We start from the raw sequence: 17,726 nt of genomic DNA on the forward strand, positions 1-17,726 counted from the left end.
CCACATGCCACGGAGCGGCTGGGCCTGTGAGCCATGGCTGCTGAGCCTGCGTGTCCGAAGCCTGTGCTCCGCAACAGGAGAGGCCACAACAGTGAGAGGCCCGCGTACCGCAAAAAAACAAAAACAAAAACAAAAAAAATAAATAAAAGGAATAATAATCATGGTAATGGTAATCACCATAATAATTGCATTGTTTCTCATGGGCAAGGTATGTGCTAAGAACTTTACATGCAGTATCTCATTTAATCTATTCAACCATCCTATGACATTATTTCTCCCCCTGCCCCCCACCCCAATTACTTCTGCAATATCTCAGGCTTAGAGGACTCCCACCTCAGCCTGCCTGGCACCACAACCTGTGCCCTTAAGCACCACCCCAAGCTGCTAATGGCTTTTCTTGGAGATTTTTAAAAACTGTGAGTGATTCATCAGCTATTTTTAAAGTCAATATATAAAAGGTTATCAACTGAGGAGTGGGCCATAATCCTACAGAACACAAATTGCTAAAACTGAATGAAGTAACCTGTTCAAATATGAATTAACACTTGCAAGGCTATAATTTTTGCTGACAGAATTCATATCATGAAAAACAACATCTCCAGTAATTCTGTTCATTTAGCACAGCAAGGGCTAACATATTGAATGTTTGTATCCTACAAAGTATTGGGACATGGGTCCTAGGGCTGAATAGGACTTTTTTTTCATATAAATATCTCTCTTATCCTACCTAACTTTATGCTAAAAAGTCTATGTTGACACATGAATGACATTTATGTGTTTTGAGTTAAAATTAATTGTTTAATCTATGCATATATTTATTTTTATGATTTCTTCATTTAAGTCACTTCTAATTAACTAAGAAAATACAATTCTCCTATGTGTTATATTTTGGTTCCTTAATATTGAGACTTAATATACATGAAAGCGATGTAATTGAGTATAAAAATTTGTGAGGAATAATTGTCATAATCTTTCATTAATTATTAAATTACATTACATAAGATAAGCCAAAATATTAATCTGATAAACCAGGAAGCATGAATTAACTACAGTTTATAGCACACAAGGCAACTGTGTTTACTTAGGATTCAGGTATAAATTTTCCTGAGAAAATAAGGTTCGTACAGTTCATGTCTAAAATATCAAGACAATAGATACTATGTATAACTGAGTCACTTTGCTGTATACCTGTATACCTTATACCTGTATACCTGTATACCTTACAATGTTGTGTTCAACATTGTAAATCAACTATATTTCAACAAAAATCAAAAAATAAAACAAAATAAAATAGGTCAATTCAAAAAAATAAAATTTCAAGAGGCAGGTTGGATAGACTAAGTAACTTGCACATTTTATTACTAAACTTTCTCAAATCAAATATATTTATGATATTTATGTGTTTGAAACCCATTTACATGATGTCATCTGACTCTGGTTTTAATACTGTGTTGTTATTACAGATGACTTCAGCACTGACCTTGAAAGTGTCCCAAGATAAGTTTCTTCCTTTGAAGCTTTAATTCAGTAAAGATAACAGTGAGAGATTTAGAAACTCTGAGCCGGGCCCATGAGCTCAGCAGCCTTAAAAAGTGTTGCTTAGGGCTTCCCTGGTGGCGCAGTGGTTGAGAGTCCCCCTGCCGATGCAGGGGACATGGGTTTGTGCCCCAGTCTGGGAAGATCCCACATGCCGCGGAGCGGCTGGGCCCGTGAGCAATGGCCGCTGGGCCTGCGTGTCCGGAGCCTGTGCTCCACAACAGGAGAGGCCACAACAGTGAGAGGCCCGCATACTGCAAAAAAAAAAAAAAAAAAAAAAAAAAGTGTTGCTTATTGTGGTTGAGAATCTGCCTGCCAATGCAGGGGACATGGGTTCAAGCCCTGGTCTGGGAAGATCCCACATGCCGCGGAGCAACTGGGCCTGTGAACACAACTACTGATCCTGTGCGTCTGGAGCCTGTGCTCTGCAACAAGAGAGGCCGCGATAGTGAAAGGCCCACGCACCGCGATGAAGAGTGGCCCCCGCTCGCCGCAACTACAGAAAGCCCTTGCACAGAAACAAAGACCCAACACAGCCAAAAATAAATAAATAAATAAATAATTTTTTTAAAAAAAGTGTTGCTTATTTATATGCTTAGAAAAACATGCAAGTTGAACTTTATTTCCAGAAAAACATCCATTCATTTTCATGAATAGATAAAGACGACGTACTGCTTACTAAATAAGGCAAATATTTGAACTGCTTTTCAGCTGGACCACTGCGTAAGTAACCAGATTTTTCTTTGTACATTTTACCACAACTACTTTTGATCAAAGCCCTAGCCTATGTGCAAGAAAAAAACAAAGCTAAGCGGCTCACTGCACAGGTTTGGATTAGGGCTCAAAGCAAGGCAGTTAATGGGCTGTCCACCTCTCTCTACAATGTGCCTTGACAGAAAGGAGAAACCAAGAAAGCCCCACGGGAGAGCTTCATTTGCTCTTATGTTTATGTTTTTCAACCTAGACTCGCAAAGCATTGGCAAGAATTTCAATAAAGTTTCAACTGGCTGGCCTTCAGGTGTTTAGGGTCCACTGACCTTATCCAAAGCGGCCTGTACCTCAGCTTCACTCTCAGTGTCCAGCGCTGAGGTGGCCTCATCCAGCAGGAGGATCTTGGGGTTGCGAACCAAAGCCCGAGCGATGGCGATTCTCTGCTTCTGTCCACCACTCAGCTGGGCCCCTCTCTCTCCAACCAGGGTGTCAAATTTCTACAAGAGAAAGCATGGTGGAGCTTTTGAAGTATTTCAACTAGAAAAAGCTATGGAGTCTAGAAATTCATGAAGACATCAGGGAGCTTCATTTTGACCATCGTAATGAGTCACAAATTATAATAAAATAAATAATACCAAATTCTGACAAACTACTAACATACTCTGTATAAAATTTTGTATGCTTCATGTACCAAGCTATACGCTCCAACTGGATAATTCAAGGGACTTACCCAGCAAAGTTGGACAACCTTGTACCTCAAACATTATTAGCTTAACCTTTGAAGAAAGAACTCACATGAGTTGAAATTCTCATTTCGAGGGCAACTACATTAACAGAGGCTTTACCTGTGGTAGTTTCATGATAAACTCATAGGCGTTGGCTTCCTTGACAGCTTTCTTTATTTCATCCATTGTTACATTTCCACGGCCATAACGAATATTTTCAGCAATGGTGGTAGAAAATAGCACCGGCTCCTGACTCACCACTCCAATTATTTCCCTCAGATACCTTACGTTAAACATCCTAATATCCTGCCCATCGATGGTAATCTGAAAAAAACAAAATACTTCCACTGAATATTTTAAACCTTCTGATGTATAAAGCATCAAGACTCTAATTTGTTACCAAAAAAGCCTTAGCTAATATTTAACTTATTTCAGTGGTTAGAAATGAGAATTGGAAATAAAGCAATGTGGAAGACTAAAAATAAAAAGTGTATTCTCTCTTTTGATATTTATTATCTTACATATACAGTTTTTTTATGGATGGATTATTCTCCATAAGTGATTATATATTCGGTTATACATTTTTGGCATAACTATTATTTTTGCTTACCATTACTAAATCTGAATAAAAATGTCCCTTTACCTACCTAGTCTACATATCATTTTGATGGCATTATGATGTTTTACTGTATGTAATATACTATAATTTACTTCAGCATTTCCCACCTGCTGAATATCTGGCTTCCTTCAAGGAACACTGAAGGACAATCATTGTAAAAGCACAGAAATACCAGGCCAAAGTGTATGATTTATTTTTTCTTCTCCGATAACAATTGCTTAACTTATACAATGACTGGCGTATGTTGGGCATTTATTATTTGCTGAATAAAGGTTGAATAAACAACCCTCTAAAAAGATTTTTAACAATTTACAATGTTAGCAGGAATATATAAATATATATCTGCTTCATTGTAATTTATTAGCTTTTATCATTTTAATGCCTTTTCTAATTAATAAGTATGTGGCGGTAGCTTATATTTATTTTAATTCATATACAATTATAAGTGAGGTTGAACATTTCTTTAAACTTTTTACAAATCTACATTTATTCTCGAAAGATTTGCATGTTCATATCCTATGATAGATTCATATTAATTTCTAAAATAGTGATTATAATAGTTTTCCTACATATATCATAAATTATTTGTTCCAATCTATTGCTTTCTTTTATTATAGTTTTACTGATTTTTACGTGGAGAGAGTTAAGGAAAAATTGAATCAGTCAACTGTACCACTGGGCATTTTTTCTATTATTTCAGCAGTAATAAAATTGCTAAATCACAATGTGAACAGTGAATATCTCTGAGTTATAGAATTCCTGAAGACTTTTTTCCCTGCTGACATGTATTTTCTTTAAAAAATGTATTACTCCAATAATAATTTAAAAAATAAGATGTTTTCAAATGCTTATCCTCAATGGTTAGTATTTACTATGTTCTTTTTAAAAAATGAATAAAACTGTTTACACTTGAACCAACCTAGAGTTTGCTTTAGGAAATGAGGATGGCCCTATGTTCCTCCTTGGTGTATCAGATTTTTCAAAGAAGGTTTGTTAATTTTATTAAAGTAAATAAATAAATAATTTGCATATCCTAGAAAACTTTTTATTCATTCCTGCAATCTCTGTTCTATCTCAATGCCTTTTTAGGTTTTTTTTGTTTTTCTTTGTAACTTGTAAACTTCTGTTTTCATTATTGTTGAATTATAATACATTTCAATGTCAGGTAAACTCAACGTCCAAAAGTTGGTGCAATTGAGGAAATTTGAATATATACTGTGGGCTCGTATTGTATTAATATTAAATTTACTGATTTTGATGATTGTTTTGTGATTATGTAAGAGAATGTCTACTTCTCAGAAAATATATTCTGCTTTGCAGTACACCTGAAACTAACACAACATTGTAAATCAACTATACTCCAATAAATATAAAAAAGTTAGAATTTATAACAAAATTTTTAAAGGCCAAAAAAATATTCCCTAGGCCATTACTGTTCCCCATGTCCCCAGAAGCTTCTTAGAGACTAACCCACTTTCCCCTTCAGATATTCCAACATTTAAGAAAACTCAACTGCCTTTGATGAATTTAACTACTGTCCTAAGATTTCTTGTGATCCTGAACACAAGGTTATTAATAATTGCTATATGTAATATTTTTGACCAAACTTAGTAAGTCCTCCCAGTAGTTTGGATGACTATTTTCCAGTGACTTAGTAGGTTATGAAAAGCTTAGTTGGAACAGAGGAGAGTGTTGTCTAGCTTCTTTGGCTTTTATCATCTTGAATACTTTTGTTAAAACAGCCCAAGGTTTTGAATGCATTATCCAGATGCATTGCAATTCTATAGTCTTTTTACCAAAATTGGATTCACATGCAAATTTGTTAACAACAAAACAAAACAATTTCAAAGGGCTAATTGGTATCCAGCTTCCCACTTTGGAGAACATGGCTCTTCCCACTTACCATGCCCTCTGTGGGGTCATAGAGCCTCTGTATCAGCTGGACCACCGTGCTTTTCCCACAGCCACTGTTCCCAACCAGGGCCACCATCTGACCGCTCTCTACCTTCAAGTTGAGGGCCTTTAAGATCTATGAGGGAAAAGAGAGAAAAAGAACACACTTCACAACAAAAGCCTAAAAGGGGAGTAATCTGATTCAATTTTAAATTTGGAAAAAAAGTACCAAATAAGGGAATATAATCTCAAAAGGAAAAAAGCACATACATATCAAAATAATAGAGACTACGGATTCTTTAAGATGATTAAACAATCAGTCTGAATTAGGAATTCCTATAAATATTACTTACAATACCTTGACATCAGGTCGAGCTGGATAACAGAAATGAACATCTTTGAACTCCAAATTCCCTTTGATGTTATCTGGTTTGTGACCTCTCTCTGAAAAACTGTCAATTTTAGGATTCTAAATAAAACAAAATTCAATGACTATTCCATCATAGGACAAACAATTGCATTTTTAAGGAATATGCTTCAGCAAATTCCAAAAATAGGACCCAGAATGGCATCTCAAGTTGAAGACAGTGTGTGTTTGTGTGTTTAAGGAAATATTCCTTCTCAGAAAATAGGCTTTTCTTGAAAAGTACATAAGGGATATATTCATTTCATTTCATATGATATTTCACTTTAAGTTTCTGGCATATCCTCATAAATTTTCTAAATGGTCAAACATGCACATTCCTACAGCTGCAATAACAAAAACATACTATCATGGATATATCCAGGTATTTCAGCATTTAGTGAAAATTAGCTTATTCATAAACAACAAATATAATGGACTGGGTTGAGAAGACTGAACAATTGGTTAGAGCCAAGTTATTTAGGAATGATGTAAATTTTGTATATATGCCGAAGCTGAACAATTTTCTCATGACTTAGATTAATGAAATAGGAATTGCTTGGATTAAACAATCACATTTCAGTTACCTAGTTTGCATTTTCTCTGTGTAAATGCAGTGGCATACTTATGTCAAAATGATTTTCTTTATTTCACTGCAGTCAGTACAACTTATGCATATATATAGTTGATTCAAAATTATATCATATGTGCAGTGATCTTTTTTTTTTTTTTGACAGGGGGCAACCCACAGCAAAGCATACTATCAATTTTGGTCCCACCAGTAATTTTTCCATCCACTCATCCTGTATACAAATCATAATATTCTTAGTCTGGCTACAAAATGAAAGAGAAAAGGAGGAAAACTAGGAAGACAAACATCTTTGCTTTGAACTCTAATAATAACACACTAGTGCAGATGTACTTCCCCAAAATGAGATCAGTGCTATTTGATTATTTAAAGATAAACTTTCAGAAATATTAATAAGAGGAATTTGATTTCATTCATTACTAAGGAGAGGTTGTTCACTTGGCAAAATTTTCATACAACACTTAACCAAAAGCCAGATTTAATTAGCCAGACCTCAAAGAATTTTTCAGCATTAAAGTAATAAATGACTCACATGATCAATAATAGCAAAGATCGCATATGCTGCTCCTCTTGCATTGGCAAAAGCATCAATACAGGGAGCAGCCTGTCCAATGCTGAAGGCTCCGATCATGATTGAGAAAAAGACCTGAGCAAAAAGAACACAAGGAAAAGTTATAAGTCTTATTCTGGAGTCCACCATCATCTCAAATATGATTTGTTTGGAACATACACTACCCAAAGGATCACAATTAGGTTTATCCCTTTAAAATTTTTCTGGCAAAAGGCAAAATTTACAAGGTTACTATAGCATTTTATTGCATGAACAGGTTTCTTCAATCTCAAAAGTATTTTTTTTGAAAAAAAAAATTTTTTTTTGTCTAGCTTGCCAAACTATCTGTTGCTCTTCTCCAGGAATTAGACAAAGTCAGAAAGATTTTTCAAACCTATTTCCTTGATTCTGAAGCTATTGCCACCAGAGGAAAACATTTTCCATCAGTATTATTTTTCAGTCCTATATGATTTTCTCTAACTATGCATGGAATTACACAGAATGTTCAGGATACAACAGATTTTGGCCCCATGAAATTTTCCTTAAAAAGTACTATGTTATGTATTAATACATATTTTGGTAAGACTTTTAATATAAAAAGTAATAGCTCACACATTATAAAACACTAAATCACACCTGTGTGCAATGATTAATATACAATTATTCTGTACTATAGCACACAAACTTAACACATTTCCCTTTATATTTTTTTCACTAGGAAAATAAATTGATATAGAAAAGTCAACACTATAGCTTCAGGAATCTAGATTATCAAAAAACGTTAACTGAAGAAAACATAAATGAAGAGAAATTACTCCTTTATCTCTGGGCATGCTGAAACATCTACTTATAGTTTGTCTTTTCTCAGAAGACAGTAACAGTAACACTTCACATACCCAGAACTCAAATATCTCTCAAATATCTATCCACTATCTACAATACAGAGAAAGACCAGTAAGAGAGCAAAACGGTCTCTACCAAAAGCAATGCTATGAAGTCAATGCACTAGAGTTCTCCGTCTTTATGCAGAGGGCATCGCTGGGCTCCCTGCATCACGGGTATCACTCTGTAGCCCTACTCGGGAGAAGTCACTGTCTACATACTACAAACGGGGAGACCAGGCCAGAGAGAGCACACTCATCACAAAGGGTGAATGGCAGTCAGGATTCAATCTCCTTTCTTCATAAAATTTGGCAAATGAGGAAGTAAAGAGAGGTGGAGAGCTTCCGAGCTGACAACCAGAGAGGAGACCAAAAGGAGAAAAAACAGACTCAGCAATGACGAAAGCTCATCCAGCCAAACAGCCCTCAAAACGTCAATGTAGTCTGAAGGTACCACCCTAGAGAACATTTTGAAATGATAAATTTTCATAATGTCCCTAAGCCATCATCAAGGGGTCAAATAGTGCTCCGTGTCCTCTGTTTAGAAAGATAGGGAAGTGCAGGTTTTAAAACATGGCTAGTTGAGGGCTTCCCTGGTGGCGCAGTGGTTGAGAATCCGCCTGCCAATGCAGGGGACGTGGGTTCGTGCCCTGATCCGGGAGGATCCCACATGCCGTGGAGCGGCTGGGCCCGTGAGCCATGGCCGCTGAGGCTGCGCGTCCGGAGCCTGTGCTCCACAACAGGAGGGGCCACAACAGTGAGAGGCCCGTGTACTGCAAAAAAATAATAATAATAAATAAAATAAAATAAAACAAAATAAAATAAAACATGGCTAGTTGAATGGTTACCTGTTGCCCTGACCGTCACTGACATGGAAAGAAGGTCACAATACATTGCTAGTTTATAAAACGTTTACAGAAAGGTATGCAAAATACAATCCCAGTTTTGAAAGGAAAAAAAATCCACATACAGAAAATAATCTGGAAGATATACACCAAAAGTTATCAGTAAGTATATATGGATTATTAGATCATAAGTAATTCTAAGTAATTTCTAATTTTTAAAATTATTCTAATCCTTTGTATAACTAGTATATATATTTATAATTAAAAAATGAAGCTATTTTCATTTTGTAAAAGAAAAAGAAACTAAAATAAGTTTTCATCTTGTATTTAGATAGCTTTTTTTTTTTTTCTTCTTCTCTGCGGTACGCGGGCCTCTCACTGCCGTGGCCCTTCCCGTTGCGGAGCACAGGCTCCGGACGCGCAGGCTCAGCAGCCATGGCTCACGGGCCCAGCCACTCCGCGGCACGTGGGATCCTCCCGGACCGGGGCACGAACCCGTGTCCCCTGCATCGGCAGGCAGACTCTCAACCACTGCGCCACCAGGGAAGCCCCTAGCTGATGTTTTATATCATGTAAATTTAACATTCTCTCATAGTATGACCTATGTATAATAATGTTTACTTTCTTATATAATGAAACTCAAAGGCAGAATGGGGATGGCGCCAATACATATTTGTTTATTCGTAAATTCATTCCATTTTTTTAAACTTATATGCTCCATATGTTTCTCAATTGGTCTATCTACATGTTATGCCCTGTGTATTCTAAGGTCAGCTCTGCCCACAGGACAGAGCAAAGATTTACAGAATGAAAAAAGCCTATAACCATGGCTTATTCTTCAAAAAGGAGGAGAATGAAAGAAAAGGTAGATGGATAAACAACATTTTCAGATTCTCCATAAATATCAGGAAAACAACTTACTGTCATTGCATTTCCAACAGTGTATTCTTTTGCTATAACTAGAGCGGATGCATACCAGAAGGCCAACGCATATGATGCATATATTAACAGGAAGGCAATGCCCATAGAAATGTTCGCCGAAATAGCTTTTTTAATTCCAATCTTTTTGGCATTTTCTAGATGTTTCTGATACCTACCGGAAAATGAGGGGAAAACATGATAATAAGAAAACAATCCATAATCTGAGCCATATTCACCTCCTTGATAGTTGGAGGTTTAAGGCACAAAGCCATAAAAGTAAGAAACCCCTGGTGAGACCCAGCTTCCTGGGAACTCAACCAATTCAGGATTGGCCAGGACTAGAACCCATCTGAGCCTTTCCTTTACTGGCCTGGACCCATCTCCCTTGATCCCTACCAGTCCCACCAATGTTCCCATAGCTGTTCCAGGATTGAACTCCCATCCCTGGGAGAACCTCACCATCCCTTCACGGCCAGCATCTCAAGTCAAGGTAAAGGTGGAAGAAGAGAAACCAAGCCAACCAGGGATGACGCCAAAATGTAAATACTATTTGGGATTCTTAAAACAGATTCTTAACACGGGCCAATTTGTCTTCTCCAGAGAAAACCCTCCTTCCACAGCCCCATTGGGTGAGGGACAGGAATTTTACATGTTTGTGTACTTATACTTGGGCTTTTGCTTTTTTGTTTTGCTTTGGTTTGGTTTTGGTTTTGTTTTGGTTTTGATCAGGCTGACCTTCAACTGTCAAGCCTGGGTTCAAGGTTATAAACTGGTCACTACTTATGGGATACAGGCTCTTACTCAACTTTTCTAGATTTTAGTTTCATCACTTGTAAAATGGAGTTACTCTTTTTTTAATTGAAGTATAGTTGATTTACAATGTTGTGTCAGTTTCAGGTGTACAGCAAAGTGATTCAGTTATACATACATATATATATATATATATTTTTTGAGATTCTTTTACCTTATAGATTATTACAAGATATTGAGTATAGTTCCCTGTGCTATACAGTAGGTCCTTGTTGGTTATCTATTTTATATATAGTAGTATGTATATGTTATTCCTAAACTCCTAATTTATCCCTCCCCTCCCTTTTGCCTTTGGTAACCATAAGTTTGTTTTCTATGTCTGTGAGTCTCTTTCTCTTTTGTAAATAAGTTCACATGTATCATTTTTTTTAAATCCACACATAATCGATATCATATGATGTTTGTCTTTCACTGTCTGGCTTACTTCACTTAGGATGATAAGCTCTAGGTCCATCCATGTTGCTGTAAATGGCATTATAAAATGGAGTTACTAATGCCTACCTTGCAAGACAATTATAAGGTTGACAGATAATGATAGAAAGTTGTTAGTACAGTGCTGGCATAGAGTTGGCAAACCCTGATAATTCCTATTCCTATTATTATTGTTTTAGAATTTAATGTCTTCCTAAATATCGCCCATTCTATTATTGTCATATTTTTGAATATTAATTAAAATTCATATTACTGCCTTCTAGGATTTGACATAAAGGTATAAATGTCTAGAATGGTTCTGTCAAATAACAACATTTTTTTCCATCAATTTCAGTTAAGCCTTCCATGCTAGATGCAAAAAGTCTATAAATTTTGATTTTGGCTCCCTAAAATCAGAAAAAAAAATCCACTGAGATACAATGAGACTTTAGAGAAAATACCACATACATCAGAGCGTTTCTATTTCTAACAAAAGACAAACAACATATCTTTTTCCGTTTAACCAAATAAGATGTTGAGAATTTGTTCATTTTTTAAAAATGTACGTTGCCACCAAAAATTATGTCTTTCAATTACTTAAAGCACCTTACTCTCCAGTGCTGTTTCCTCAGTGTTGGACGATGTATACATTTAGCTGAGCTGCGTCCCTGAGGAGACAGCCAGCTTGCCATGCCCAGCACTGTGCTTAGTCCCAGGTGGCCCGGCCGCAAGGTGCGGGCACGTCAGCCCCAACGTGACACGGGGCTCCAGGGGCAGTGGTGGACGTGCTGTAATGACCTTCGCTGAGGCGGCTCGCTTACTGCTGCTAATGGAGAGGCACTGATTACACTCAGCCTGAGGTGTGTGGGCTACTGTGTACAGGAAGCAGTAGTGAGAGAGAAAAAGGAAGAGTTAGAGGACCAGGCACAGGCTGGCTTTGAAGAGGGCTTAAGGAACAGAAAAATAGAAAATGAAAAAGAGGGGAGTAAGGAACCTTTGCTTTTTTTTTTTTTTTTTTTTTTTCCTTTGCTATACACAGGCCTCTCACTGACGTGGCCTCTCCCGTTGCAGAGCACAGGCTCCGGACGCACAGGCTCAGCGGCCATGGCTCACGAGCCCAGCCACTCCGCGGCACGTGGGATCCTCCCAGACCGGGGCACGAACCCGTGTCCCCTGCATCGGTAGGCGGATTCTCAACCACTGCGCCACCAGGGAAGCCCTGGAACCTTTGCTTTTAAGGCTGGAGAATTTCCAGAGAATTTCTCTTTCAAAGAGTTGTGGGTGGGGCTTACAACAGACTGCCAAAGAAGTCCATGGAACATAAAAAGGTCAGAACTCTGCTGTAAGGTCTGATGTTAAACTCTAGCCATCAGTAAAGGGTGCCTATATTTTGTGGGTGAGGGGTTAATATTAGGTAAAGGAAAGCAGTAGACACATATCGCAAAAGAATAAGTAACAAAATGTAAAAGTCGGTTCTTTGAACTAGTGGACAAAGAACCTTTCTGACCTTTTCAGCTCTCTGTTCTGGCCCCCAAAAGCTATCACAGTCCTGATGGCCCCCAGAGCCTCTTCTGCCACAGCACCTGCTTTTGCATATGCAGCTAGTTCTTTGTCACTAAATGCTGAGAGTATCTGGAAAAAAGAGAAACATTCATGCCTTCTGTATGGGGGAAAATGTGAAAAGACAGTCTGACCAACTCTTTCACTTACTTTTTCTCCCCAAACCCTGTCCTTTATCAAACATTGTAGATATGAAGCAAACCACACTCACTGTATCCAACCCAACGGCTGCTTCCACTCCCTACAAGGGGCGGATTTGATCCGCCCTGGTGATATGCTCCTCAAGGGGAGTCCTAAGCAGCTTTTGGCAGGAAAGCACCCTTTGCAGGAAAGAGCTCTCTACAGGAGGCCCCTTGGTCTTGTCACTAACCTTAAACCAGGCGCCCCCATGCTCTACTCATCTCCGGCCCTAGCACACCTTTCAGATCTTTTGATCACACAATACTTTGCCTAACTTGTTGGTCTTTCCATAGATCAAAGATGTAGAAATGCAGAATAAGTAATTAGCAGATGACCAGATCTTTTCCCTAGCTTCCCCTTCAATAATCTCGTGAACAAACTGTGTGAACAAGATAACATCTAAAGAAAGATCACAAGAGGTCAACAAGCCTGCACACAAGCCTGCACGCCGTGGAGGAGGGCGATGATTCTGACCCCCATCTCAACAATTAACTGAGGTTACTGCCCCTTTTCCATTGAAAAGCTTTCATGACTGAACAGAATCTTCAGAGATGGTTTTTGGGGGACACCGAGTCCACCATCTCCCCAGACTGCCAGCATTCTGATTAAAAGTAACTTTCCTTTCTACCAACTTTTGCAAGTGTTGATTTTTTTTAAGCAGCGAGCAGCAGCCAGACTTGATTCGGTAACAGAGTCAGCAAAAGGGAATCCACACATAATTCTCTAGATAGTGTTTTTGGGAATAGTGTCCAGTTCTGTATCTACTACTGTTTGTTCTCTGTTAATTGCAAAATAAACTAAAATAAAACCTTACTGCTTGGAAAGGATTCACCATCCTTTTTTTTTTTATGTCACTATTTTTAATCACTTTGAAAACCATACTTCCAGACCTACTCACGGGTATTCTACTGAATAAGATGGCTAAACAAGATGTTGCAGGAGAACAGTAAAGGAAGAATCGAAACAAAAGAGATGCCAGAGTCTACTAAGTAAATCATCAACCCCAGAATGAGCAAAAATTGCCAGTGAAGTTTCTCAACTCTAGAGTGTTGGTTGAAATAGAACAGGTTTTGTGGATTTTACTGCAAGGCAAAATTGTCAGAGTGCCATTTAACTGTCACAGGTAACAATTAAAAATACATTGGACAAATCTAAACTTATTTAAATGTTTTATATTCATGCAATAGTTTGAAGGAATGTCATATTTTTAAATTATGTTTCCTGAAATAAGGACATGACCATTTATGTAATTTAAATTAGTATGCCAGAAGATTTACCTAAAGTAGTAACAGTTCCAAAAACAAAATGTAACTGAGGTAATAACTGTGACATTTTGCATCACATTAAAAACAATCTTCCTTATTAGAGCACCAGATTAACAATATGCTCCTAAATTTTAAACTGAAACCATGGATATGATTTCAAATGACATTTAACATGGATCTGCACAAGTACCAGAATCCTGCATATTGAAAATAACTCTGTCTGCGGGGGTTAACACACATGGAAATGCCCACATCTTACATACCTTTGCCCAAACAGCTGTAGAGAGTCCCAGGATAGGGCTGATGGCCATTATCACAAGGGTGAGCTTCCATCCTCTGAGAAACCCCACTATGAATCCTGCAAAAAACGTGGCTATTGCTTGAAAGAACATTCCAACCTTGTCACCAATTCCTTCACTGATTTTGGAGATGTCACTAAAAAAGATCACACCTAAGTGGTTACAGGCAGGAGGTCTTCAGTCAGAAAGGTGAAGCAGACATCTAACAAACACAGAGACAGGCAACACTCGTTCAGACTCCTGCAAGCCTCTTTCACAGTCTTAGCCTCTTGAGTGACATTTTTCCCCACCTAAATACCGTACAAAGGAAGAAATTCAGGATTAGTTCATGCTCCTAAGAAGTTAATATCATTAAAAGTTGATGCTATTCAATTAGTTAATCCCGTTAGAGAAACATTAGCATTTTGAACGTATGAGTCAATCTGTTTCAAAGCAGGAGCTAGGAAGGGCATTGCAACAGGAATAGGGAAGGGCTCCTTGCTTCTACCCTTGATGATATTTTCAACCCACTCTATTCTCAATACAGCAGCCAGTGTGATCCTTTGAAAATGGAAATCTGAACATGCTACTCCTCAGATCAAAAATGCCCAGTGGCGGGCTTCCCTGGTGGCGCCAAAAAAAAAAAAAAAAACAACGCCCAGTGGCAAAGCTGAGGCCAGCCAGGCCCTACATGCTCTGATCTTCCCTCCTCTTGGACCTCATATGCTCACTACCCTCTTGCCAGGACCTCCAGTCAGAAAAAGCTTATCATCTATGTCCCCCTGCTGGAATGTAAGCAACAAGAGGATGGAGACCTTTTTTGTTTGTTTGTTTGTTTTGTTTATTTGTTTGTTTTTTGCATTACGAAGCCATAGGATGCCATAGGGAAGCCATAGGATGGAGATCTTTGTCTCATTCATTGGTATATCACAAACATCTAGAACACTGTTTGGCACATAATAGGCCCGCAAATATTTGTTGAATAAGTGAAGAGTCAACAAGTACTAAGACAAATCTCTTTGTGAATTCATTCAATCATTGATTCACTCATTCATCCATCTTGAGGGCCCTCTTAATATCTGTCAGGCCTGTGATAAATATCTGTTTAACTACTTGAGAGATAAACAAGTAGAGGATGTAAGCTCATTCCTCAAATACGCCTACTACATAACTAAGGCAAAAAAAGCTAACAGATAAGGAAAATACACTGCAGCATAGGCTGTAATTGCTCAAGACGGCTATCAGATGATCTATTCCCAATATGCACCAAATGCTTAATCTAGGAAAAAAAATTATTTTCATTTAAAATCTTCCTTTGACAAATTTTCACATACTTAGCAGTTAATTTCTTTTTTTTTTTTTTTTTTTTTTTTGCTGTACGCGGGCCTCTCACTGCTGTGGCCCCTCCCGTTGCGGAGCACAGGCTCCGGACACACAGGCCCCGCGGCCATGGCTCGCGGGCCCAGCCGCTCCGCGGCATGTGGGATCCTCCGGGATCGGGGCACGAACCCGCGTCCCCTGCATCGGCAGGCGGACTCTCAACCACTGCGCCACCAGGGAGGCCCGCAGTTAATTTCTTTATGAAAGTGTGGTGTTAACAATATACTTACTCTGTTAGCCGAGTACTGAGTTCAGTGGTGTCACTGACGTCAAACCAGCCTATTTCCTGTCGTAGAACAGCATGAAAAAACTCTTGCCTAATTTTCTTAATCTGTCGGCCAGCTGCCAAAGTCCAAAATGAAACTTGAATATAGGCAGCAACAAGAACTCCAGCACCTAATCCGGAATAATAATATGCATACCTGGAAAATAATTCAAAAGTTTCTTTTAAATATAGTCTTTATCTCTTTGGGGAGAAATATTCAGAACTGGGAATTAGTAAATTTACAGACAGATCGCAAAGACCGTGTAGGACATTGTAACAAACACATTAATTTTTTTCTCTTTTCTTAAATTATAAGAGGATAAGGCTTCCCTGGTGGCGCAGTGGTTGAGGGTCCGCCTGCCGATTCAGGGGACGCGGGTTCGTGCCCTGGTCCGGGAAGATCCCACATGCCGCAGAGCGGCTGGGCCCGTGAGCCATGGCCGCTGAGCCTGCGCGTCCGGAGCCTGTGCTCCGCAACGGGAGAGGCCACAGCAGTGAGAGGCCCGGGTACCACAAAAAAAAAAAAAAAAAAAAAAAAAATTGTAAGAGGATAATGGCAAATCTATCCACTTGAATTATCAGGCAAAGGTAAAATAAATTTTTGTGGTTAACTGCAAAAATATAATGGTATTCATGAACCATTTTTAAACTGATATTGACAATTTTAAACACAATTTGACTCTTTCACAATTCATATTCTAGACTTGCATATCTTACTGTACTTAAAAAGTGCACCACATTGCAAATACAGGACTAAACAGACTGAGCATGCAAAATGGTTCTTAGTATAAGTTTTCCCGTATTGTTTACACAAAGGACAAAAAACCCTCTTCCTAACTGGCAGAAGTTGAAAGGTGTTTTAAAGATAGAACGCGGGGTGCCCTGGTGGCGCAGTGGTTGAGAGTCCGCCTGCTGATGTAGGGGACACAGGTTCATGCCCCGGTCCGGGAAGATCCCACATGCCACGGAGCGGCTGGGCCCGTGAGCCATGGCCGCTGAGCCTGCGCGTCTGGAGCCTGTGCTCCGCAACCGGAGAGGCCGCAACAGTGAGAGGCCCATGTACCACAAAAAAAGAAAAAAAAAAAAGATAGAAAGCTAAATTGTCATGAATTCAAACCAATTTGGAGTTAAGTCTTAACTAAATTAGAGGAAAGTTAGTGTCTTTATTTTTTTTAATTTAATTAATTTATTTTTATTTTTTTGGGCACGCCCCGCAGCATGTGGCATCTTAGTTCCTCTACCAGGGATGGAAATTGTGCCCCCTGCATTGGAAGTGCAGAGTCTTAACCACAGGACCATGAGGGAAGTCCCCAAAGTTACTACCTTTAAAAGTAATAAATTCAATTTCAATATTCTCAAATATATTTTCTACATCATTTTACAAACTGTTTCCAGATAGAAGCCTTTCAGGCCTGCTATGGCAAACAGACAGTACTCATTTACGTCAGCAGCATTAATTGATAAGGAAACATACAAACATTATGTGACAGGCTTTTGGGATTTCTACGAAGAAGGCTGAATGAGGGGAAAAACGCCATAAATGACATTACTGGATCAACGGACCAAACTGGAATACAGGTGGTAGACTGGATTAAAGTATTGTATCAATATTAGATGTACTGAGGTTGATAACTGTACTATGGTTGTAAAGAGAATGTCCTATTCTTAGGAACCATGCTGAAGAACTTATGAGTAAAGGGTCATACTCTGCGCAGCTTATTTAAATGGCAGGGGAGGGGGAATAAATGAAAACAATAGGTTAAAGAGTCTAACAAAAGGTAAAGCGTATATAGGGACTCTTCGTACATTCTTAAAACTATTCGTAAGTTTGAAATTATTTTCAAATAAAATGCTTTTAAAAGTACACCATAAAGAAGTACATATGTATATATACATATATTAGC

The 17,726-nt window shown here is 38.4% G+C and overlaps 1 protein-coding gene across 1 annotated transcript in view; it reads right to left on the bottom strand.

The window, feature by feature from the left end:
• The window catches only part of ABCB4 (ATP binding cassette subfamily B member 4), a 71,791-nt gene that overhangs the window by 40,032 nt on the left and 14,033 nt on the right, over window positions 1-17,726 (bottom strand). The window contains exons 5-13 of the mRNA XM_060107461.1: window positions 15,788-15,979; window positions 14,163-14,334; window positions 12,402-12,526; window positions 9,674-9,845; window positions 7,009-7,122; window positions 5,843-5,953; window positions 5,495-5,620; window positions 3,093-3,296; window positions 2,574-2,744 (exon numbers count right to left, since the gene is read on the bottom strand). Of these exons, the coding sequence (XP_059963444.1) occupies window positions 2,574-2,744; window positions 3,093-3,296; window positions 5,495-5,620; window positions 5,843-5,953; window positions 7,009-7,122; window positions 9,674-9,845; window positions 12,402-12,526; window positions 14,163-14,334; window positions 15,788-15,979 (1,387 nt within the window). The remainder of the gene's footprint in view (window positions 1-2,573; window positions 2,745-3,092; window positions 3,297-5,494; window positions 5,621-5,842; window positions 5,954-7,008; window positions 7,123-9,673; window positions 9,846-12,401; window positions 12,527-14,162; window positions 14,335-15,787; window positions 15,980-17,726) is intronic.

The sequence above is a fragment of the Mesoplodon densirostris genome, chromosome 9 (assembly GCF_025265405.1).
Source record: "Mesoplodon densirostris isolate mMesDen1 chromosome 9, mMesDen1 primary haplotype, whole genome shotgun sequence".
In the NCBI taxonomy this organism is placed as follows: Eukaryota; Metazoa; Chordata; class Mammalia; order Artiodactyla; family Ziphiidae; genus Mesoplodon; species Mesoplodon densirostris.